Below are 24,457 nucleotides of genomic sequence, written 5' to 3' on the forward strand. Positions count from 1 at the left end.
CAGGAGAGAAAAGTGTGAAAACTTTCATGCTTGTCTGAGAAAAGTGTATAAAGTGTGCAGTGAGGCCTTAAAACATCTATAATAATTGTAAAAAATAAAGCTGGCTACTTTGCAAATTTCACCTATCGCGGGTTATTTTTAGAACGGGACCACTGTAACTCATAAAATGTTTTTGTTTCTTATGAATTAAAATCAAGCAGCAACTTTATAGACTACCATATAAAAAGCAAACATGGCAATCAGATCCACGTCACATTTGTGACTCTGTCCTCCCAAAACGCAGATGGTTACAAACAAAATGGTGAAGTCTTCCACAAACCACTGGTTGACATCGCAAGTGTCCATCAATGTAGCGCATCAGTCCACAAACTGCTTCTTTGCACACCCACATAGGCGGACAAGTTTCAGTGTGAGTTTGTTAACCCACAACTAAAGCCTGCATCATTGTAACATGTATTAATTTACTATGATAATCTAATGCTTAGCACAAACAAAAGTGAGGTATCAACATAAGTAACAATCATCTTCATTTATTTTCTTGGTTAATCTTTGTTAGTTTGTAACTTGACAGAAGATGAAATATGAATGTCTCCGTCACAGCACTTCAAAAGTGTGTAAACAGTACATCAAAATTAGTTGATTTTAGTACTTTCAGGCTTTTAAATCTGAGATCAAACTGGCAAAAGTAGAGGCTGGAGTCTTTTGTGCAAAAGTTAGCAAGCAACACAGTGGCAGGTGTAACTCGCTGCCCAGGTGTTTCCTTTTGAATCAGTTCTTCCCAGCAGGTGAGAGCAGTGGGCGTCCAGCCTTCATTTCATTATTTCACATCTTTTCATCTTGCATCAGTTGGAGCCAGAAGGCTGCACGAAGACCAAAGAGCTGAACACGACAGAAAAACAACTTATCTGTAAGAAGAGGAAACAAAAAGTAAAGGATTGACATCAAGCTCAGAAAACAGAAAAGAAACTAGTGATGGACTTCAAAATAAACTGTATCCTCCAAGCTTTGAAGAATAACCACAAAACAAGTGTGACAGTGACGTGGAGATTTTATAATGAAAAGGTTTGTGTTGTGCACCCAAAATTGGCCTTGAAGCAAAGTTATGAGACAGATGAGAGCATAAATGCAACCTTTGCCAAAGTCAGGGAAAGCCAACAGTGTGAAGAAAACCACAAAGTGCCCTTGACTCAATTCATTCCCGCTCTTCAGAGAAGCACACAGCAGCAAAAACCGTCATCCTCGACAGACTCGGATAATTCATTCTCACTGACAGAGGAACAGATGACAGCAGGGGGGAGCAGCAGGTGTTGTTTAGAAGTGTAAAGATTATTTTGGCAGGACCTTCATCCTGCAACAAGACAGTGACACCCACCCCCCAGCCACACCGAGGTGCAACCAAAGCTTTTATCAGCCTCAGTCTTAAATAAAGTGTCCACTTCAGGCTCCAGATTTAAACCCTACTGAACATTTTCTCTGCAGCGAAGGAGAGAGAAGGTAAACATCACTGGAAGGTGTTCTAAAAAACAAAAAACGTCCAAAAAACTTTTCCTTCTTTTGACATAAATCTGTTCATTTGCACATGTGGAAAAGCTGACTTTGACCACAAACTGGCAACAAAACATAAGATTCAACTGTCCCGAGACGGTGAAATAATTTGTAGATGTACATTTAGGTAATTTAGGTAAACGCTTTTGATTTTGGAATATTAAAGTAAAAATAATGAGAAATGTACTTTTACTTTGAATTCATATTTTAGGTTCATATTTATTGGTTAAATTAACCGTTTAGTTTCCGTTTACTGCAGGTCTAATTCTCACCATGACTACAAAAAAGCACTGAGTTGCTGCCGTGTGATTGGCTGATTAGATATTTGCATTAAGGAGCAGATAAGGAGGTGTACAGTGTATTTCTGCTCCTGTTCACAGACTAGATGAAGCCTGGTGTGTTAAAATCATTGTTGTTTTTTTCCTAATAACCTTTTTAGTGTGTGGAGTTTTTCCCTTTACCTGATGATGGACAGCCTGTTTTTTAACCACACATACTGACACTGGCAGCTCGTTACCTGCAGTATGACCCATAATTAAAAGAGAATTTTATTTGTTTTTTTACTGTGTGAATTTTCTGGCGTTTAACGGTTCATCTAGCAGAGGCCACAGAAGCAGAGACTGTTGTGGAGAGACTGCACCCATGAAGAAATATGAAGACATAAAATTACTATTGAGCAGAACTGTGTCCAGCATTGTTATTTTATGCATTGCTAATACTAGGAACAAAAACTTAAACCCTGATCTCTGATACATGAGACCTCTGTAAAGGAAATTGCTGATAAATCTGAAACTGCACAAAAATAGCTGGATTTGGCCAAAATGATAAAAATTTAAATTGATGTTTCTTTTGTTTTTAAATTGCCAAATTGTTCAATAAACACTCCAGATTTAACCATTAAATGATTACTGTTTGTAATCATTTAATGGTTCAGTCTTGACAGGGTTAATGCTTTTAACATTTTTGTGTACACGCCATCGGTGAGGTCTTTGTCAGTATGGTGGCTGTAAAACTAACAATGATTTAAACCTCTGGCTCAGAATTCATTAACAATTTCAGCTCTGTTTTTATGTTTTATATTATTTACAGCAAATAACATTAAAAGTCAAAATTTCCTCACCGATTAAATTGTTTTTTTTTTTTCAAAGTCACCCAGTGGGCCGTGCTGGACCCTTTGGTGGGCCTGTCATGGTCCCTGGGCCATATGTTTGACAACCCTGGAATAAGGAACAAGACCAAAACAATTTTTTTTGTTTTCTTTATTCCACTCAGAAAAAAAAACAAAAAAAAACATCATCCATCACTCCAATATTTATTAACTGTGTTAATTTTTTCATATGTGATTCATCTGAAGATTTCACTTTAATTTAAAAAACTTTAACTTTAACTAATGCTTAACTAAAGTAGCAGGTTTACTTCACAAGTCTGGCTCATCACAAATTGTTTTTCCATTTCAATTCAACAGATTTCATTATTTTTCATACACACTCAAAATATTTCAGTTACATCTTAAGGCATAAATCATTTTTTTAAAATCACAAACATATCAAATTTATATGAAATAGCTGGGAACTGTAGCTTAGAGTGAATAGTGAAATCGCATGGGACTAGTTTCAGCTGCGGATTAATACACATTTGGCGCTGCTGCTACTGCCTGAACATGTCGCTCCGATATTAGAGCTCTGTGGCACAGAGAAAAAGAAATGTACAGCAAAAACCTTTTTAAGATCAAGCGGTTGCTACTGAGGATTAAACAAGCCACACGTGGCAAATGGAGATGCTTTTTGCAGCGGAGTAAATTTACAGTAATCACACATTTTATAGGCTTTTATACAATCCCTTTGCTTTTATTTCAGCGACTAGCAATGTTATTGAATTTGACAGTACTTAAAAGATCCTCGGTCAATAAATAAACACAGAAACAGGACCAGGAGTGGTTTAAAGTGGCAGACACTGGACTGTTTTAACAATATACAGTACACAAAATGAGATTTTAAAAAAATTAATATCTAAAATACATTAGTAATAGTATTTTTATCATGTATCATGCGTATTTTTGCAATGGTTTGTTACTGAGGCCGGTATGTGGTGCAGAAAGCCAGACAAACACTGTAAATCTTTAAAAACAAATAAAAAAAACCCACACAGTACAATATTGAAACATAAATTACACAAAACCTGAAGTGTGTATTCAGGGTAAATTCATGCTTGCAGGATAATTGGAAGCGGTTCTGTGTTAGAAATGTGTAAGACCTGAATTTCTTTTCTCCACAAAATGACAAACGTGAAACTGTCCTCAGACTAAAACATCGATCTGCAGGCCTGCAGATGTTTAAACTTCCACGGCAACAAAAATTCAAGACTGTGGCAGATAACAATGGCAGCTGAAGGTGTTACAGGGAAACCGTAATTGCACACTCATGCACAGGTTAGTCTGCTTTTTAATTTATTTCTTTTGCGGGATCACTTTTTAGTGAAATAAAGAGTGAACATGTAAAGAAATGTGCGCAAATAAGCTTATCATTTAGGAGCTTATTTTGTCATTAATAAGAGCAAAATCAAAATCACAGCTGACAATAAGTGATCGTCATCTGAAGCTGGTTGTTTATTTGCGCACTTAAAATCTATTTTAATTGTTACATAAATTTAGGTACATTTATTTCATATCATATCATCATCTAGTACTAACACGAGTATTCTCTTCTCCAGCCAGTTAGCATCATCTGCCTGTAACAGCAGCTGGTGAGTTTAATATGTGCTATATTTTTGCCATTTCTTTCTCGTAAATTTGTTTGTTTTTGGTTACAAAATTACCTGTTATTTTTCATAAACATTTTTACAGCAAATTTGCTATTTTTTCCTCGCAAACTTGTCCAGTTTTTCTCGTGAATTTCTTTCTTAAAACTCTTTAAAAAATTCTTTTTTTATTGACAAATTTTTTCCTTGTAATTTGACCATTTATTTCTAAGAAATTAGCATTTTCGAAATTTTTCGAAGATTTTTCCTCATAACTTTTTAATCACACTTGCCTGTTTTTTTCTCACCACTTTACAAGGTTTTTTCCTAATAAATTTCCTATTTTCTTCTAAAATTACCATTGACCACACCTTTTTTGTTGAACCTACTAAGTTTTGTTTCAAATTTATTTGATTTTTCTTTGTTTTGTTTTTTTTTGTTTTGTCCATTTGGTGTTGAATAAAAGTGAACTGTGCAACATAACTGCAGAAACCTCGACAGCTAAAAGCCAAAACTGAGCTGCCAAATACAGTTCCTGCAGTTCCATAAATGGCCACACGAGGCAGCATCATAAATGGAGACTGTCAGCATAAACTTCCGTGTAAAATGCCCCAAAATACAACAAACTAACTACAAAAAGAAATGTTCCATAGCTCGTGCATCCCTTGTTAACAATTGTACGTGGAGTGTGTTTTTATAGTTACAGTTATAATAATAATCAAATAAAAGCAGCTTCTCCCCGTAGCTCACCACTCTCTCTCTTCCTTTTTCTGACTGAAATGACTTCACTTTAAATTTAAGGTGCAGAGGCTACTGGGAAACTCCCATTTTCAAAGTAAAGTACCTTTATGCAAAATGCTTCTTCTCCCTTTACTGACTTTACTACCCTGCGAACACCTGGGGGGTCAGCGGCGGCGGCAGGTTGTCGTTGTCTATGTTGTTGGCATCAATGGCAGAAACTGTGCAGGTCAGCGGATATTTTTCCAGGATGTCGTTCACTTCCCGCTGGACGCTCTCGGTCCAGGAGAGCAGATCAGCCTGGAGGCTCTGAGCGGCCTCCATCACCTTCTCCTGCCGGCTGCTGATGGTTGACAGCTGCTCCAGATTGTGGTTGAGCTGTGCCAGGACAGGGTTGGTGGCAGCCACGCCAGCTCCTGGACCGGTGTGGGGCCACTCGCCCTCTGCGCTGCTGCATCTTGGCGAAGCTTGGCCCGACATGTAACGCTCAAACTCCTCCGGGGAAAGATTGAGAGACTGAGCGTCCAACTTCTCGATAAAGGCAGCTGCACAGCACTAAAAAATAAAAATTAATTAATTAATTTAAAAAAAAAAGAAAACCAACTGAAATCATGGATGATTTTCTGATAGCACATCAAACTGAGTCACAGAGAGCCAGATGGCCTTATGTTACAAGGGTTATTCCAACATTTTGGGAAACAGAGTGCCATGACGTGACAATTATGCTTCTCTAAAGATTCACATAAACGTCTCTGCAGGCCTCATTTAAAGCCTGTTAGGATGCAGGTATAAGCACACGTGAAAATTAAGCCAACTCGGAAATATACTCACCGGCTACTCGTTAATGCAAATATCTAATCGGCCAATCACATGGTATCAACTCAGTGCATTTAGGCATGTAGTCGACCTGCCAAGCATCATAATAAGGACAAAACATGCCATAAGAGAAACTGAACGTGGCATGGTCGTTTGCCCGAATATTTCAGTAACAGATTATCTGCTGGGATTTTCCCACACAGCCAAAGAAAGCGGTCAGTTCTCTGGGAGAAAATGAGGAAGCCAGAGGTCAGAGGAGAATGACCAAACTCCTTTGAGCTGTTAGGAAGGAAACAATAACATAAATAACTACTCATTACAACCAGGATGTGCAGAAGAGCATCTATAAATTTACAGCACATCACACCTTGAAGCAGATGGGCTACTGCAGCAGAAGACCACACCGGGTGTCGCTCCTATCAGCTAAGAATAGAAAACTGAGGCTACAATTCACACAGGATCGGCAAAATTGGACAACAGAAGATTGGAAAAATGTTGCCTGGTCTGATGAGTCTCGGTTTTTGCTGTAACACTTGGATTGTTCCTACTATGCCGTGAAGATGCAAGAATGGGATCCTAGCAAAGTATAACTAATAAAGTGGCCTTCGAGTGTGTATCTTGTTCTGCTTAGCTTAGTGAGGAAGAGCTTGTGTGGCTCTGTCTGAAGGCCATGCGATTGCACCTATCAGTGCCTCTAAAACTGGCAGATAAGAAATAACCTTATATAATGCTTGTTTCTTTAAAAGAAAAAAAAGCAGACAGAGACGTTTAAGCCCTCCAAATCTGAAAACTGTATTTGTCTATGACATAACACTCATCGGCAAATACTTCATACACCCACATATATTTGGATATTATTCATTAAGGGGTTTAATTACATTTGGACAAACTGTGCCGTCAGTAAAGGGAACTAAGTGCACGAATAGCTCAGCAAAGACAATAAAGAGGCGCTCCACATTCCCAGCATTTAAGGCACATCTTGAACAGTGGTCTTATGTTATGTAAATTAGCAGGTTTGCTAGGTTTGGTGTATTGATGTTTGTTAACATGTGTTGGCTGCTAAATAACTACTGAAATCTTTACTCTGATTTTACAATTATAACACAAAACTTATTTCACTTTTCATTATCTGGATTCATCAGAAGAAAGAAAAACAGACCAGGTTGGTGAAGTAGTATCCATCCTCTCCGGTCATCAGCCTGCTGGGGTTGCAGAATCGGGTGATGTACTGGATGTTGGACTGAAGTCGTGGAGGATTAGCCTTCAACACGATGTAAATGAGCGCGGGGAGAAAGTCGTCGGCGGACGCTGGCTCGTTCTTGGTGATCCTAATAGCGCTGAAGATGTGTTTACTGCAGCGTGTGATGCAGGCCAGTTTGTCCCGAGGAACCCTCTTCGAATCCATCTCAATGATATCTGGAACAGACCAAGATTTGCTAATGAAGGCTGAAACAAAGAGCTAATCAGGTTATACGTTTATTAAGTAAAACTTATTTGTTCTGCTCTGGAGGTAAAATATATATAAGGATGATTTACAAATGACTTATTTCCATCCTGGCACTTAAAGAACATTATATATTCACAGCAGAGCGTCTGTCTTCACCATCTGCAGCACCAGACGTCGCACGGCGCTGCCAGATCAAATCCATTAGCAAGTTAAGCTCATTTCTACACATGAAGGATGGATGGAGCGACTGTTTGAAAGCCATACAGCTCAGTTTTAAAGACTACAAAGACAAGAAAAACCTCTTCAAAGGCAGACAAACGGCTGCTTATTTCTCAAAGGGGAACATAGAACAAAGAGCAGATATACACTCTTTTTCCACAATATTAAGAACGCCTGCCTGAAACAGCCTATGTCCCCTCTGGGCTACAAAAACCATCAGGAGGTGTCCTGTGGCTCATATCCGTTGGGATAGGACCCTGTAGATAGGCAGTGGCTGATAGGCTTAACTTAACTGTGTCAAACTGTCTCTGTTCTTTGGATTATTGAACTTTAGTAAATGATTAAACTTCAGATAAAAACTCACTAGGTTTACAGGAACAGCCAATCAATTGCAATGCACACAGCATTATTGCCTCAGGCCCAAGATGGAAAGGTTGCCAGCGTCATTAAAGGGGGCAAGTTTCACTGACCCCATCGCCCTTCTAGGTGTGTGTGGATGCTACTGAGCAGGACAAAATGTTGTTTATTTGGAGTTCAAACAACAGAAATGGTTAAAATGTTCAATAAACTACATTTTCTGACATAATTTTGTAATATAATGTATACTTTATTTATCCCTGTATAGAAATTACTCTCTGCATTTAACCCATTCACTCTAGTGAAGCAGTGGGCAGCCAATCCAGCACCGAGGGAGCAGTGTGTAGGGACGGTACCTTGCTCAGGGGTACCTCAGGATAGCCATTTAGTGGATTTTAACCCCCGACCTTCAAACCACTCTACCTACTCAGCTATCCCTGCCCCTAATTTTGATAAATATTTGCAGACATTGATATAAAGATGTGCACAGTCAGGATTTCTCAGTCTGCACCTTTTCCCATGCTGCATCACCTACAATTTTAATAAAAGACTCATAAATGGAGTAAATGAGTCAAACTAAATTTAAGTGAGTCTAAGCAGTGAAGGTGAACCCTCATGGACTGCTGGCACATCTGTGTGTGAAGTTATAGAGATGTTACAAAAAAGGCATAATTCACAAAGGTCAAAGCCATGTTTTGTAGGTGGCTGTAAATATGGTTTTTAATGCTGTTAACTTTTAAGATTTTAACATGGGCGTCTATGAGGACAGAGTCACTTTTGGAGCCAGCCTCAAGTGGCCATCAGAAGAACTGCAGTTTTTAGTTTGGGGTTCTAATTCACATTTTCAATCACTTTCAGTAACAGGGTTTCAGACCGCCAACGGATCCCTACAGGAGAGATGGCCCATATTCAGGTGGATTTATACATTTCGCTTCTGGAGATGGATGGATTGCAATTCTGGGAGCTTGGAAGCTCTTCATTGTGTTTCTTGAGCTGTTCCTCAATATTTTTCTGCAGAATGGCGGGGTATACTATCTTTCTGGGGTAGTCCACTGTCTTTAAAGGGTTGGGAGTCATTTCTAGGTTTCCAACATGTACCAGGTGGGTGACAGATGCCCACGTGAATTCCAGCACCCAGTGACTCTGTCTGTGGTTTGTAACCATTTTCTGTACCATTTTACTTGGATTTTTAACTCCCCAAAACTGTTTTAATGTGGACACATTGTGTGTGGCAGAAACAAGCGAGGACAGCAGTGATACTCATGAGCAATCATTTATCTGATGGGGTAAAACATTCACTCTTTTTTAACTCAGATTTTGGTCTCTGTGAAGTTCACGACAAAACTGCAAAACGACAGCACCGCTAGGATCAAGCGCAATCAAACAGCGCGTCTGAGCGCTTGCTGACCTGTTATCGCTTTCACCACATTCTCAGAGACTTCCGGGATTTCTTCATCCATGGACACACAGAGCATCTGGATGGTCACCCAGTGCAAAGCCCTGCAACACAGAGAATCAGAATCAGAGAAAAAAAAAGACACACAAGATTGTGTTCATTCACATAAGCCTGACACCCTTATTTTTTGTATTTTTGTGTGTCTGCATATGATGCAACCATACACATTTGTTACAGTCACTTCGCTCCAGGGTGACAAACACATCAGACACGTGCAGCCAGCAGCTGCCACTGTGCTTCCAAATGTAAGAAAAACACAGCTAAAAATGGCTATTGTGTAATCAACTGCACAGACTCAGAAAGCATTCAGACTGAAGTTTTCACAGGCGGATGAAGATTAAAGGCGAGCGCTGTGCACTGAGGCTTTCTATTCACCAGGCACACACACAGCTTACACATAAAAACCCCATGTTTGCACAAAATCTAATGCCAAAGCCAGGAAAATCCACAAAAATGACAATATGACATAAAATATTATATTCTAAAAACATCAGGCTGTGCTGAGTTGTTCAGTTCAGGAAGAACCACCTTATTCTGTTCTGTGTGGCCAAGTCCTTCCTCTCGTCATCAGTGGTTTCTGGACAGAAAACGCTCTTGTACAGACGAGTCATGATGTACTTTTCCACTTGGTCCATCACCTGCTCCACAGACTCAGAGGAGCCTGGTGAACAAAGGCACATTAGAGCATATAAAATACTGCTTGTGCTGCCATCTAGTGGCTTCCCAGACTGTTTGCGTTGAGAACATCTTAATGATTGTTGTAAATACTTGAAGTAAAGTTGCAACTTCTGCAATCCTACCTTTAAAGTGAGTCATCAGGCGGTCGGCCAAATTCTGGTAGAAATCTTGAACGCACTCTGACAGCTCATCGGCACCCAGGTCCTGTTGACAAAAGACCTTAGAAGGTTCTTTGCGTGGAAAGTCATGAAAACATTCAAAAGTAAACGACTGGTGTCATTAAGTCACTAAGCGTCAGAGTACGTCGCACCTTCTTGCTTGACATGTTCACGAGGAAGGCTCGGCACTGCTTGTGGATCTCCCGGCCGGGCTTCTGGAGGTTTTTCAGGAAGTCCACAAAGTCTTTGGACACTTGGTCCGTATCGAAGCTTGCGTGGCGGCTGATGGACGGACTGGTTTTACCTTCTTGGGTTTCTAGTTAGGAAAAAAAAAAGCACGTTTAAAATAAAAAATAATAATTCTCCCCCCAATAGGTGTATATGTGTAGGTACTTCAGATAAACATGTATTACTTACTCTCATCATAGGACACATAACTCCCTACACAGCTGTCACGCCACTAAATAATTGCAAGAACTACCAAAAAAAAAAAAACCCAAAATTTTTAAATTTCACAGCAAAACACCAAAAAAAATTTTGTCATTTGTCACAAGTTATTATAAATGCTGTGCAACATCAAGTGTGGATGAAGGAGTGCCCCCCCCCTTACACCATCAGAGGAACTCAGGACACTTGTAATGTCCATTCACTGAACACTGTATTAACTTAACTTAAACAGATTAGACTATGAATGGATGGAAGTAATTGGCAACAATACTCAGCTAGGCTGTGGGCTTTAGATGATGCACAGTTGGTACTAAGGAGCCCAAATGTGTGCCAAGAACATATCCTGGGCACCGGACACATCCTGAACCACTGACACAGGGCTGGGTGGTTCATGCTTTCATGTTGTTTACACTGAATTCTGACCTTACCACACGCCACAGCAGAAATCAAGACTCACAGATCAGATAACATTTTTCCAATCGACTATTTTTCAAATTTTGGTTAACCTATGTGATTTGTAGCCTCAGCTTACTGCTCTTAGCTGAGAGAAATGGCAGTCAGGGTGGTCTTCTGCTGCTGCTGCCTATCTGCTTCAAGGCTCCACATGCTGTGAGCTCAGAGATCCTCTTCTACAATAACTATTTGAGTGACTGTTGCCTTCTTATCAGCTCAAATCACTCTGGCCATTCTCCTCTGACTTCCTGCGGGATTTTCTCCTTTTCAAACTATATTTGTTAAGCCCCAGAGATGCTTCCAGCAGATCAGCAGGGTCTGAAATACTGGCTCATCTAGTACCAACAACCATCCCACGTTTAAAATCTTTTAAATCACCTTTCTTCATCCTTCTGATGCCTGGTTTGAACTTCAGTTGTTGTTATCCTCTGACCAACAACTGCATGATACCCCTACAACAACAACATCTGTTTCAACCTTAAGATTTAAAAACAAAGGAAAGCTATAAACATTTAAATATTACTTTCAGGTTCTTTTAACTGAATGGATTGAGAAAAACAGCAATTCTCCTCAGCTTTGGCAGCCAAAGCAAACTAAGCTTTATGCAAACTAAGCCATTTTTAATGTGGCAAGCAGCTGGGTGCTCTGATGACAGGGGAAGAATATAGATGTTGTTGTTAGGACAGAAACCACTTTCTTAAGTCAGCATGTGCTTCCCGAAGTCTTCATTTCTCTTGGGACCTCCAGCTGTATATTAAACCACCACTGATGACTTATCATCAGTAACCATCCTCATTTGCAGAGCTGTTATCACCACAACCTTCCACCTTAAAAACATTTTACAACCTCCTGCAGTTGCTTATTATTGGCATGGACGTGGTAAGACACTAACACCAATATAGACCTAATCCCAACCCCTGACTATTTCAGGCTAAAGCATGCAGCTGCGAGTTGATCAACAAAACACAAAGCACCCCAAGTGCACACACATTGATGTTAATGAATGTGATACCTTTTTTAGAAGCAGTTCGTGACGAAGGGCTGAAGAACTTCTTGACGGTGGTCACTTTCCGAGTCTTTTCATTGGTTTTCTTCTCCTCAAACTTGGAGAAGGGACCCAGCGAGGCATGTCCGGGCTGCGGGGTCGCTGTGGACTGAGTCTGCACGCCGTGACTACTGGCATACGCTGCCTCCTCCTCTCGTTGCAGCCTGGAACAGGGTAAAGTTGATTAGAGGGGAAACAATAAGCTTGCAATGAGCATGTCTGTTTCTTTTCAAATGAATGCACCTGGTGATTTATAAAGTGGTTCATTCATTAATGGAGCTATTTAGCACAATGTTCTGTGTTTCTGCTTTTAGCCTCTCTCACACTTTGCTTTCCTCTGGAGATGTTCGAGGACTGCTAAAGGTCTTACTTTTCTGCCAGTGCCCAGTCATCCTGGATCTGTTTCTGCCGTACCCGCTGGTACTCCTCCCTCCAGCACTTTGAGCACAGGCCCTGCCAGGCTGCGTTGCCATAGTAACCGCATCCTTTTTTGCACAGCAGGTCTGATTGGTCCACGTGTATCCCCCGTCGCTCCGTCCGCTGACTCATAATGCTGGACGACACGGGATGAAAAATTCATCATCTGATTTATTAGTGTGTTTGTATGCGCTGCTGGTCAGACCCATCTCCCCGCTGCTGCCTGCTTATGCAGCTCAGATTATTAAACAGTTTACACACACAGTTAAGGCAGGAATAACATACCGGTCCAGCAGCGCTACACTAATAAAACTCTGCAATAAAAAGGGAACGCTCTAATTATCGAGTTCTTCCGTAACACTCAGACACAGACTAAAATAAAAACAGTCTTAATACAGACTCTTCGTAACTCAGTTTCACTTTGTCTTTCTCCTCTCCTTACTTCCCAGCATCCATGATTTCTTCCACCTTTTCCTGTATCTTTGTCCATCACAGGAAAGTTGAGAGAAATCAAAGGATGAAAAGTTATTTTAGCACCCTCTGGTGAATTTTTGATAGTTTACACTTTCTATTTTTACCCATATACAATGACTTTTAAGCATTCTTTTTAATTTTCTGTTTGATTAGTATTTGCTTATGCAATTAACCATAGACTGTATATAAAAGATGGACCTGAACCCTATGGCAGAGTGCCTTAAACCTGCAGCTCTTCTAACAGCCAGCATGACCTGCAATCTGTGTCTCAAACTCGTCTTATCTAACAGTATTATTATACAGAGAATAAAAGCCTTGATTTGGATGAATGCTAATTATTTTTTCACTGCAGTGTGGAGACTTTAAGTGGGGATTACCTACTCAAGAGGTGTGACTAAAGGGACACATACCACATTTACCACTGTAACAACTTCCATGATGGATCTGAGTATCTGAGTGACTATCAATGTGTCAAATGTCAGCATGTACACATTTCTGCTTGTTGTTTAGCTCAGCGGTCCCCAACCCCCGGGCCTCGGACCGGTATCGGTCCGTGAGTCCTTTGGTACCAGGCCGCGAGAGTTGAGGCTCAGGTGTGAAATGTATGGTTTTCAGGGTTTTTATCGGTTTTCAGCGTTATTTTGTTATCGTTTTTATTGTTAACTCGGTTTTCCTGGGTCTTTTCAAGTGTGTTATGAGTAAATCTTATTTTTTTCGGTACCGGTACCAGTTTTATTTTGTTGTATTTATCCGCGACATCTTAAAGGCCAGTCTGTGAAAATATTGTCGGGCATAAACCGGTCCGTGGGGCAAAAAAGGTTGGGGACCGCTGGTTTAGCTAGTCAATGTACATTCGCACTAAGCAGCAGGCAACCATAATGGGATTGGCGTTGATGCCTGAGTTTGTATAGTAAAATCTCTTCTGAATGTATCAGAATAATTAAAGTAAATATTCTGCATGTCCCCTTGATGGGAATCAGTCTAAAATTGATTTTCACTTTTAGGACCTGCGATCCTGAGAGCAGATAAACCCTAACCTGCCTGTAATCCATGGCATTGTTCAAAAGAAACTTTGGTCTGTGACGCTGTAGAACACAAAGCCAGTTTCACTTGTTTATTACCTCTAACTATGATCTAAGAGTTACCTGCTCCCCAGTATGAAGATTTGCATGTCCTATTCATAGTTTTACAGCTCCAAGAGCAGCAGGTGAAAAACAAACATAAAGTCAGCATCTAATGCAGCGAGAGAATAGAGAATTATAAAGTCCAAAATGCGAGAATACGCAAGGAGGAAAGCCAGAAATCACTAGAAATACAAAAAGCTACATAGACGACACAATAAAGGAAAACTGAGAATAAAACTGAAATAAGATTAACTTGACATGAACGAAGAAAGAGGAAGGCAGGGGAACGCCTAAAGTCAAAAGACAAACAGACGAGAGAAGGAGGAAGTGAATGAAAACACAAAATGGGAACTAACTGAATACGACCCTCAGTCACAGGTAACTAAAGCTAACCGAGTCTAAAACAGATGTAAGAATACAGCGTAGCTCAAACCATAAACAGCCCAAAGAGCACATCAGAAAATAAAAAACACATTTAAACTTCTAGATACAAGTAACTAAATTAAAGCAACAACTCTACAAGCAGTAAATTAAGTACTACCTGGAGCAGTGTTTCCCACCACTGTGCTGCAGCACATAGGTGCGCCATGAGAAATGATCAGGTGTGCTGTTTCCACCTGATTAGTACTCTAAGCGACCGGCGTGAGTAATGGGCAGAACAATTACACTGTCTTCGACTAGAGGGAAGCACAACTGAAGAAGACGAAGAAGAAATTACATAACAGTCATGCTGTGAGTGAGACAGCACAGCGTGTAATAGCAATAGATAAATATTTGAAAAGAAAAAGTAGTCAATCTGACCTGGGTCCTGGAGAAATTCCGACCCAGATGAAGGCCCTAGCATGAGTAGCAGTCAAAAGAAAACAAAAAAGTATACTGGGGACAAACCGAGTCAATTCCGCTATACCTGATGCGCAGGGGGAAAATGATCAATATGCTTTTTGTGATATTATTGTTTGGTGGGGTGCCGTGTGTATTTTCTAATGTGAAATATGTTCTGTGGCTCCAAAAGGTTGGGAAACACTGACCTAGAGCATAGATATACAGACGACCCACTCCAAAGGTGAACCTAAAATGCAAGGCTCTAATGACAGGTTCTCAGAATCAGTAAGAATCATGAGCTCCCAAAATGCAGGGAACACGACACTGCGGGCAAAAGATGGCTGCAAATGACAATATGCAGCAAAGTGGAAAAACACTCATCAAAGCAGGCTGTTTTGTTTGCTATGTAGGAATCTACTGTAGTGGAATATCTATTCATTCTTTTTTTAAAGCAACTGCCTTTTGTTCTGTTTTTTGACATTATCTACTAAACTAGGCGGTGCTCATGCAAGGCAATCACACTTTTAAGGTTGTAGCACATAAACTTTGGAACAGCCTTTCTCAGCCTATCAGGTTCTATCAGGAATCTTAAACTTGCTAAAAACTCGTCTTCATAGGTTAGCTTTTCTTCATTACTGTCAGTTAAGTCAAATGGCACAGCAGGCCAAATAGCACTAAGTGGAAGTGGAATTTAATAATTTAAACAGTATTATTACATCTGATTGAATTACATCAGTCTGAAAACATGAGAATGAGAATATTGCACATATTACAGCAATTTTATTTGTTTCAGTTCTCACTTTGTTCAATTTAGCTTCATAATTATTCTATAAATGTTGCATGAACAGCAGTAATAAATGTTAATGGGATCGCTGTGTTTCCTGAATTATTTCTGCATAAGAAATAATTCTTTGGGGTTTTTTTTTTTCGTTTAGCAGAGGATGCAAATACAGAAACTACTACAAACTAAATTAAAACTCAAGTGAAACACGTGAACTCACACAGAAGCTAGCTGAAACTAAGAAGATGTAAAAGCAAAGATTTTAATAATAAAAATTAAAACTAATGTGTTTGAAGCCTCTGAGCAAGCATTCAAATACATCAGAATTACTGTTACCTATGATGTCATGTACTCAATTATCTATATTAGTCTAAGCATCCACTGGATTATTGTTGGTGGTGATGTTTTCCTCCAGTTAACAGTTATCCTATAGCGCTCTGAGGAAGTACTAACACCATAGAAACATAGTAACAACTGCCAATATCTCCGGATTATTGGACGGGCCCAGAAGACACGATCCCCAATGAACCTGCAGCTCCTCCAATCTTTATCTGATGCTGAGACCTGAGAGTCTCTAAAAACTCTAATTTATTCTTCCAATCAAAATTTTTCCCATAGATTACTACTAATACCTTTGTGACAATTCATACACATGTCCACCCGGGCGCTGTCCTCAGTGGACACACTTAATCCAAGTATGTGTACGTGATACACATAAATTAATAAATCATTCTGACCTACTAATAAGAATGAGTACTTTAACTCTTTAAGTATATTTTGATGCTAAAACTGATTAGCAGGGTGTGACTTTTACTGGACTTCTTATTCAAGACAAAACAATGTTTAAACTCTTCTGCAGGACACAGGGCTGCAGCGGTTTCCACATCTGTTTTTCACCTGATCAAGCATTTTGATTTGCTGTGGGCCCCCCACTGCCGTGATCCTGGGCGCTGCCCTGTCCATTACAACCATAAGAGGGCCATGGACGCTCTTGCAACTCCCGACACCCCCCAGCTGCTTATTTGTTCCAGCTTTCAAAAGACGGTTTGTTAAACCGTTATTACGTTCCAGCTACAGCTTCAGGGCAGATTTAAAGCTCCCGAGCAGTCCAATCAGTGAAGAATGACCCTCCTTATGAAAATGTTTCGCTACCCTGTATTTTAGTATCGCCCAAATCTCTCACGGGTGGTCGATTTAGCCAAGATCGGACAGTCGCAAATACACACATCACAAGTTTTAGCCCCCCTTCAAGTCCTTAAAGCTTTCAATCAGGTTTCCCTTTCAATTTTTCTTGAGTCTGGAGGTCATCGAGCAGCCAGTCCAGCCGTGTTTTAACGGCCGTCGCAGGAAAATAAGACAGCTAAATAAAAATATTACTTGTTTTGTTAGTTTTTGAACGCGCCGTGTGCCCGCTGTGCCGATCAGGTACTCACCTGTTTGTGATTTCACCGTCAAGGAGCTGGAAACAGACCTCCGCCTCCGATGCGTTTGTGCTGACCGGACTGTGAGGGTCCGGACGTCTACGTCATCACGCAGACAACACGGAAGTCCGGCAGCTAACTACCCAGAGCGGAAGTAGAAACGCACAAGACTCTCCTAACCAAGGATTGTGGTTAGAGTGCCTTCGGTTTCAGATGGAGGACTTATTTTAAAGGATGGGTTATTGTTGTCATATTGACGAACAGGCTGAGATCATACACAATATGCAGTTTCGACACTGAATCTCTCTTTTCGCGCACCCATTGACTCTCTCGTCCTTACATGTTCATTATAATTTACGCCTCCCAGAAGAAAGGCGCAAAACCTTCACATAACGAGTTCTTGTAAGTTAACAACAGATCTGAAACTAAACATTTTTGAACTTGGCAGACCCCTCGGGTGCATGTCAACCGTTTACATTCATGTTTACAACAGTTGCCTCAAAGCGCGTTAAGGCAACTGTTGTTGTGATTTGGAGCTCTAAAAATAAAATTGAATAGAATATGAATTCAATATAGAAACGAGACTCTGCATGTTTGTGAAACTGTTATGTATAATTTGTCTGGAAGAAAGCTTCTTCTCTCGAAAAAGTACATCATAACATCTGAGCAAACCGCACGACTTCTTGGACGTCGTGGGGTTTCTTGGCCAAACAAGTGAAGATGTTTGGCCATAATGTACAGCACCATATTTGGAGAAAACCACAGCATTTCAATGCAAAGCTCTTATACTGTTCCTCTGTTATCTTGCTTCCCATTTTATTTTGGTATGGGAAGAGAGATAACAGACCATCTCTCTTCCACTTTGTCCTCAATTTTATTTCTAATGTCTCATTGTCTTTGATTAGTTTCACCTGTTCCTTGTTCTCCAGCTGTGCTTCATCATCCCGATTAACCTTAAGTGTTTGTCTACCCGGGTACGTGTGGACATAGCCCCCTTGTCAGTGTCTTACTTTACCCTGTTTGTTGTTCTTGTGTGTCCCTACTTAACAGTCATGCTTTTGCCCTTTTACCTTTGATCTTTAATAAAGGTTTGTTTTTTGTTTATCTTGTTTACTTTGGAGTCCTGCATTTGGGTACTTTACCCACTACAAAACATGACACTATTGAATCATGGTATGCACTCAGCTTTTCACAGGACTGCACAGAGTACCATAAAAACTTTAAACTCAAGACTTTGAATATTATAAACGGAAAGACTGAAGAGAAATTTAATGTACGGACTGTATAGAGAAAGTATGCTGTTCATTCTGTATATGAAAAATATAAACAGAATCTTGAGGAGCTTAAACAAATGGGCAAGAGTCTGATGTCACTTTCCTAGGCCCAGCCAAGAAGTGCTGTTAGCTAAATATTAACCAACCTAGGACTGAAAAATGAGCTTGGTGGTCTTTGGTATGGTCTTTTGTTTGAGCCTCAGACTTTGCCAAAGGGCAGCACAGTAAATTCATCCCAGTGAACCTTGTTTATTGACATCGAGGTTAATGATCAGTGTTTGTGTCTAAATGTCGATCTAATTACAAAAGAGCTCAGATTTTGATTACGTTTATTTATTGACCTATAAATAAACCTGGCACTTCTGACTTCTGGTAGGCTAGATTTAAGTTTATCAAAGCTCTCAGGCATTTTATCATTTTCAGCACTTTCAAACAAAGCAGTCATGTACAAGGAATTTAAAAATATTTGTCTTGAAAAAGAGAAAAAGAGACCCAATCTGAAGCTAAAACAAGACCAGATGGACAGAAAAATAAAGCCTTATCAGACTACAACAGTGAGATAAACACGGCATGACATCCACTTAAGTAATCTAATCTATTAAAGAATATTAATGAGATATTGGTATAAAGAACAGCAGGATGATGTCATAACAAAATAAAATTATTGGCTTATATGCTTTAACCACATTGACTCCAACATAAAAAAAATCAACTATTCTTTGTCTACAGAAAAGATAAACTTTTCTCTGCCTTGACGCAAGTGACTGAAGAGACTACCAACGAGAGCGAAGGGTATGATTGATTGACATATGAAAGGATGGTAGAGGGTTACCTAGGCCCCCACTTTCTGTGGGGATGCCCTGACAGGCATTTAAAAAATATTACTCTACTCCTCTACTGCTGCCATGTCCTCTTCTGTCCCTCATTTGTCCAGGTTCCACAAGTGTTTTAGGGACACAGTGGACACCATGGCAGGATATGAGCTAACAGGTCTTGTGGAATCACCTTGCTAGTCCAAAAATACAATTTATCCCTGTCAAATGTCAAATCTTTGGAATTTCTTGTAGATTCAACTAAAGAAATGTGAACAAAGTTTTTTTTTGAAGGAAGCAAAATGTTAAGAAATGAGATACAGTATACTGTGTGTATGTAGATAAAAGGGAAACAGCTCAAACAGAACATTATATACAGAAAAATCACATTTAAAGTAACTTATTCTTTTTATACTGAATTTATACCTCAGCTCTTCAAAAGACACAAAAACCTCAGAGTTTTAATCATACAAATCTTAGATACACACCATGAGAGGTATGGACTCCTTGCTTCTCTACTTCCTTTTTGCCCCAGCAATAAAATCTATGAAAGATTTTTGACTTCAGTGATTGACTGAACATGATGAGAGTGATCTGACTACTGAGGTGAACCAGACTCGAAATCTTCAAGGATGAAGGGAAGTGAAACCAACCCACTGTTACGCTTCTCTTTAAGGGTACAGAAACTGCTTTCTTTGTAGAAATAGAAATAGTTTGATGCTAAAATGAGCACCAAACCACCTGCTTCTGCTGTTCCACTCCTACTTCTGCACATTTAGAGACAGGAAATTAAAAAGCACACAAGAGAGTCACTGTTTGACTCAAACAGCTTTGCACCAACATAAAAAACAAGCTTTTTGTGCAGCTACTATATGTATGTGTGTAAAAACCTTGTTTTATTTGAGCAAATGGTTCGCTCATTAGTGTTTTTGCTCATGAGTTCTTTTATAGAACTGGCCGTGCTGATAACATCCTTCGGACTGGGTCAAATAAACACACAGTGGGTTAGAAACACTGATAACACTGAGCACACACAGACAGATTCAGCCATGATCCTGACGGGCCGCAGTTTGTGTCTTCCTTCTCGAGCCACCGTCCAGGAGCTCTTCTCGGTGGCTCAAGATGCCAGCATCATCCCTGATATCTCCTTGGACCCTGTTCTCACCACCTTCCTGTCGCTGGACTCGTCAGCTGCGTTGCAGCATCAGTACAACTTCTTACAGCGGAGCATGAGCATGGAGCAGCAGAGCACGTTCAACCTCAACCTGACAGCGAAGCTGGGGGGCAGCAGGGTAACCTGTGGAGGAGTGGGGGTTGTTGCTCTGGCTCTGTCCATGCTTTTTGATCAGGTTGCTCAACAGGTATGTAAAACTGTTGCATTTTAGTGTGAGATTATTTTTTATTATCATCACTTTTCCCCCTCTTTGCTGTGTCTGTGTTCCCACTTTCACTTTACATCCTGTTTTAGTTTGAAGGTCCAATCTTCATGTGGTTTTGTTGCCTTTTTACTTCCTACACTACCCCCAATATTATACCTTTTACATCCTTCTGTCTCTTTAGTATATCATCCTTTCTCATTTCGCTGTTTGTACAATTATAGAAGCCTGTTTCCACCACAAAACTTTATTTTATTTATATATATTTTTTATGTCATACATAATTACAAATGTTGACTTCCTAAATGGAACTTCTGACTCAAAAACAAGAAAATGAAATGAAATTTTGAGTTATTAAGTCAAAAGTTTAGGTTTTGTTTTTAGGATTATAGTTTAACATTTTCTGTTTTGTTTTTCCCACCATACTATATTTATAAATAAATAAATACATAAAATGAAAAACATTTTATTTTGGGTTAGGACATCTTAGTTGGACAGTAGTGCAATAAGTGACAATTGCAGGCTACACTTTAGAAATGGCTCATGATCAAAGTAGCTATTCATTTTACTTGAATTTCTTCCTTCCTAAAAACTGTCCCTACATCTAGTTTCTTACCTCTTACCCTGAGCACACAGGGGAAAAGGGGAAGCGCCCGTTGTTTTAAGAGATTTGATCAGGCAATCCAGTGTCAGTAATAAAAATGAACCACTGGGCTGCTATCAGTGCTTTTAGGGTGGGTGCACAGCAGCCAGCCTGCAGCATGTTTAGTTATATCGAAAAAGAAAAAACAATTATATTGACCCATTGGGCAAATGGCCGGTAACAGTCCAGCCTGGCTTCAGCCACCCAGCCCATGACCCTAAAGTGCATAAGTGGAAGAAAATGGACCGCAGACTAAACAGGGAGTGAGCAGAGGACTAACCAACCTTATGTGCTTGATAGTGTAATTAGATTACTTACATGAGTTAGCTATAAATATACTGACAGTGGTTTAATGGTCTTGCAGCAGGAAGGTTCTGTTCTAAAACCTGTGGCATCTCCAAAGGGACAAACATTCAAATTCTGGGGCTTACATCTACTTTTGGAGAGTATTTTTATTTCCCTCCTGCACCAGATATCTTGAGGATGAAGGAGAGTGATTGTGGATAGAGTTGTATCCTCTATGGAAGCTCCTTTCTTAAGCATTTGGAGAATGTGTGTCACTCTTTGCTCAAATGATGACTGCAATGCAGATACTTTGGTGTCATTTCACTCTGTTAGAAACCTCTCTAAGCAAAATGGACTACTGGAACGTACCCAAGGAGTCACAAATTCATGAAATAAAAAAGCCTTGTGTTTTTTTACCATTTTTCCTCTTTCTGGCTCTCTGTGTTTGGAATTATGAGGTGTCTTTCTTTAATGTCTGAAGTACTCTATTGACGCAAATACTACCTCATTTTCTGTCCGTGTTTGGGCCAGCATGACAGTTTGTGTTATAAACTGTGCTTCATATTCCAAACAGGTCCGAGCACAAGGATCAACAGAGGGTCCCTCGTTAACTCAACCATCCCGGCTTAAGAGGATTTTTGGCATCAGCAGCTCATCGAGAATCGGCTGGATTATCCACAGCTTCCTCACCCTTATCCCAGGCATCGCCAACAACCAGGATCAGATGGCTGAGACCACAGAGCTCTACGATAACTGGCTGAAATTTGAGCTTCTCGACCATTATGAGAGGATGACCACAAGGAAGAGAATGAGTTCAGCGTCCATGCAGCAGTGGCTGACAGGAGCTGCAATTCACCTGCACATGAGAATCCACCAGGTCAGGACAGATAGATGAAAACACATCCAGCTCAGGTTATGATAGTATGTGTTCACTGTAGTGCATCTGTACGCCTCTACATTGTAAAATCTGCTTCGTATGTAGGTAAGTGTTTACATCCCATATTGCAGGTTCTTTCTCTCCCTTTAGATGATAGCACAAAACTAAAGCTACAGAGAGCTTTGAGTGGGAGGTATTGAGTTGATTTTAAAGCACTTTCCTCTTCCTACAGGCCCGTCTGCAGTCTGTGCCATTAGGATCAGTTGAATCAATGCGCATTTCTTATAAGACGGGGTTAGGTCACCTGGTTCGGGGCTATACAGCCTACCTACGCGCAAACATCCAGGAGACTCCAGCTCCTGGTCCACAAAAACCAAGAACCAGTGCTGCCAGAAGACCTAAACATGCTAACACATCTACTATAACCAATATGACATGCTCCAACAGCCTCCTTGTTAATGGTAGCCAGGTTGGTCCAAGTAATAAATCTGCCACACCCAGTTCAACTGCAGGAATTAACAGAGGCTGTAAAACTGATGAATCAGGTGGAGACTTTGGATTTAATGTCCTAAATGGAAGCAATGACACCACGATGACAGGCGACACCCTCTACACTTCATCCAGATACAGCAGGACAAAGGAAGGCAGCATGCTTGGACTGTTAGTCATCGAGCCCTCGAGAAACGTGAGTCACAGTGTGCAGCATCACCCCTGTGAGTCTCCAGCCATACAAGAAGCTCTGGTGACTCGAATAATCAACGTGCAGGACCTGGAGAGCAACAGAAATTTTTTCCTGTATCCTGACGGAGTTTTTCAGAGCCTGCTAAGGCAGAGGGATGACTTCGAACTGAGGACAAATTAGACAAAAACAAATATCTGATTAGTCAGCCACAAAAACTAACACAATGTTGTTACAGCCAGAAAAGCACAAAATTTTGTTTCCTATTTTCTACCAGTGTATTAAACTCGGTCAGTTACCACATATATAAGACCCTTTCAATACAAATTTCACACTAACAGTATGAAATGTTTCACATAATTTAGGAAACAAATGAAAGTGTTTTATTCAAACTGTCATCAAATGTCAAATGTCATTTCAAATTTGAACAGACCCTAATAAAAAACCTCACATTTGCAACAAAGAACTAGTGACAGTTCTTATTTTTCACAATAATGCAAAACACAAACTTTGTAAAATACTTTGAACATAAAATTCATAAAATTCTTAATCATAAAACCTATGGAAATGCAATTTTAATTCAGCTCTATTGCTGGATTGAGTAAACATGACAAGTTGTACCACAAAAGCAAAACTATTAGATACTAATAGATAGTGTAATCCAAAGAGAAGACAATAAAAAATATAGCACACATTGTAATAAATGAAAATCTACACTGAGACTAACCTAAACAAAACCTAACATTGTATACGAGAAAATTAAACTGAAACTTAACATTTAATTAGAATTAAAACTGAACTCCAATGAGCAGTTTCCCGGTGGAGACTACCTGAAATGAAACTGAACTAAAAACAAAACTTAACAATTAATAATAATAAACGTAAATAAAACTGAAAAAAAAAATAGTGTGAAATTTCATTATCATTTACTGAGTTGCTTTATTTTTAACGTAATTTGTTTACCTAAAGATATAAATTAATAACAGGGCGTACATCTGTGGAGGGGCACCACCACTCCAATTGTACAGTAACCAGCTGTACTTCAGCTCCGGATGCAGCAGGAGGCGCTATTCAACAGTGAATAGTAGTGAACGCAGCTAAACGGGTAAAATGATTTTTCCCTCCTTCTAGACAAAAAAAGTGCACATTTCAGTTTAGTTTATGTAAGAATAGTATTCATAATATTATTATAATATCATGACTGGTTTTGCTTGTAAGACGCTATGATTCAGCTAATGCTAATTTCCCTAACAGGTATTTTATTACAATTTTTTTTTAAAAACAATTATATTTAATTTCGTAAGCTCTTTCACCAAATCAGGAAAAAAACCAAACAAACCCTGAAATAATAAAAATGTTTGTTGCAGGAAATTTATG

At 39.8% G+C, this 24,457-nt stretch overlaps 2 protein-coding genes across 3 annotated transcripts; one reads left to right on the plus strand and one right to left on the minus strand.

Annotated features, from left to right (window-relative positions):
* Positions 1-531: 531 nt before the first annotated feature.
* Positions 532-17,483, minus strand: rabgef1 (RAB guanine nucleotide exchange factor (GEF) 1). Of its 2 annotated transcripts, XM_006785056.2 has the most exons (10): positions 14,132-14,180; positions 12,466-12,648; positions 12,063-12,259; positions 10,303-10,466; positions 10,115-10,196; positions 9,843-9,975; positions 9,267-9,358; positions 6,995-7,251; positions 5,126-5,574; positions 532-905 (listed from the first exon to the last, which is right to left on the minus strand). In XM_006785056.2, exons 1-9 carry the CDS (start codon positions 14,155-14,157, stop codon positions 5,164-5,166), a joined length of 1,545 nt encoding a protein of 514 aa, XP_006785119.2. In that variant the 5' UTR covers positions 14,158-14,180; the 3' UTR covers positions 532-905; positions 5,126-5,163. The 2 variants fall into 2 exon arrangements, with proteins under 2 accessions (XP_006785119.2, XP_006785120.2); XM_006785057.3 differs by lacking the exons at positions 532-905; positions 14,132-14,180 and adding an exon at positions 17,147-17,483 and having other exon boundaries at positions 2,841-5,574.
* Positions 17,484-20,263: 2,780 nt separating this feature from the next.
* LOC118453800 (uncharacterized) lies at positions 20,264-23,534 on the plus strand. Its single transcript, XM_035905353.1, has 3 exons — positions 20,264-20,581; positions 22,099-22,401; positions 22,634-23,534. Exons 1-3 carry the CDS (start codon positions 20,270-20,272, stop codon positions 23,261-23,263), a joined length of 1,245 nt encoding a protein of 414 aa, XP_035761246.1. The 5' UTR covers positions 20,264-20,269; the 3' UTR covers positions 23,264-23,534.
* Positions 23,535-24,457: the final 923 nt, after the last annotated feature.

Source organism: Neolamprologus brichardi, chromosome 10 (assembly GCF_056152115.1).
Source record: "Neolamprologus brichardi isolate AB-2024 chromosome 10, ASM5615211v1, whole genome shotgun sequence".
NCBI classification, from domain to species: domain Eukaryota; kingdom Metazoa; phylum Chordata; class Actinopteri; order Cichliformes; family Cichlidae; genus Neolamprologus; species Neolamprologus brichardi.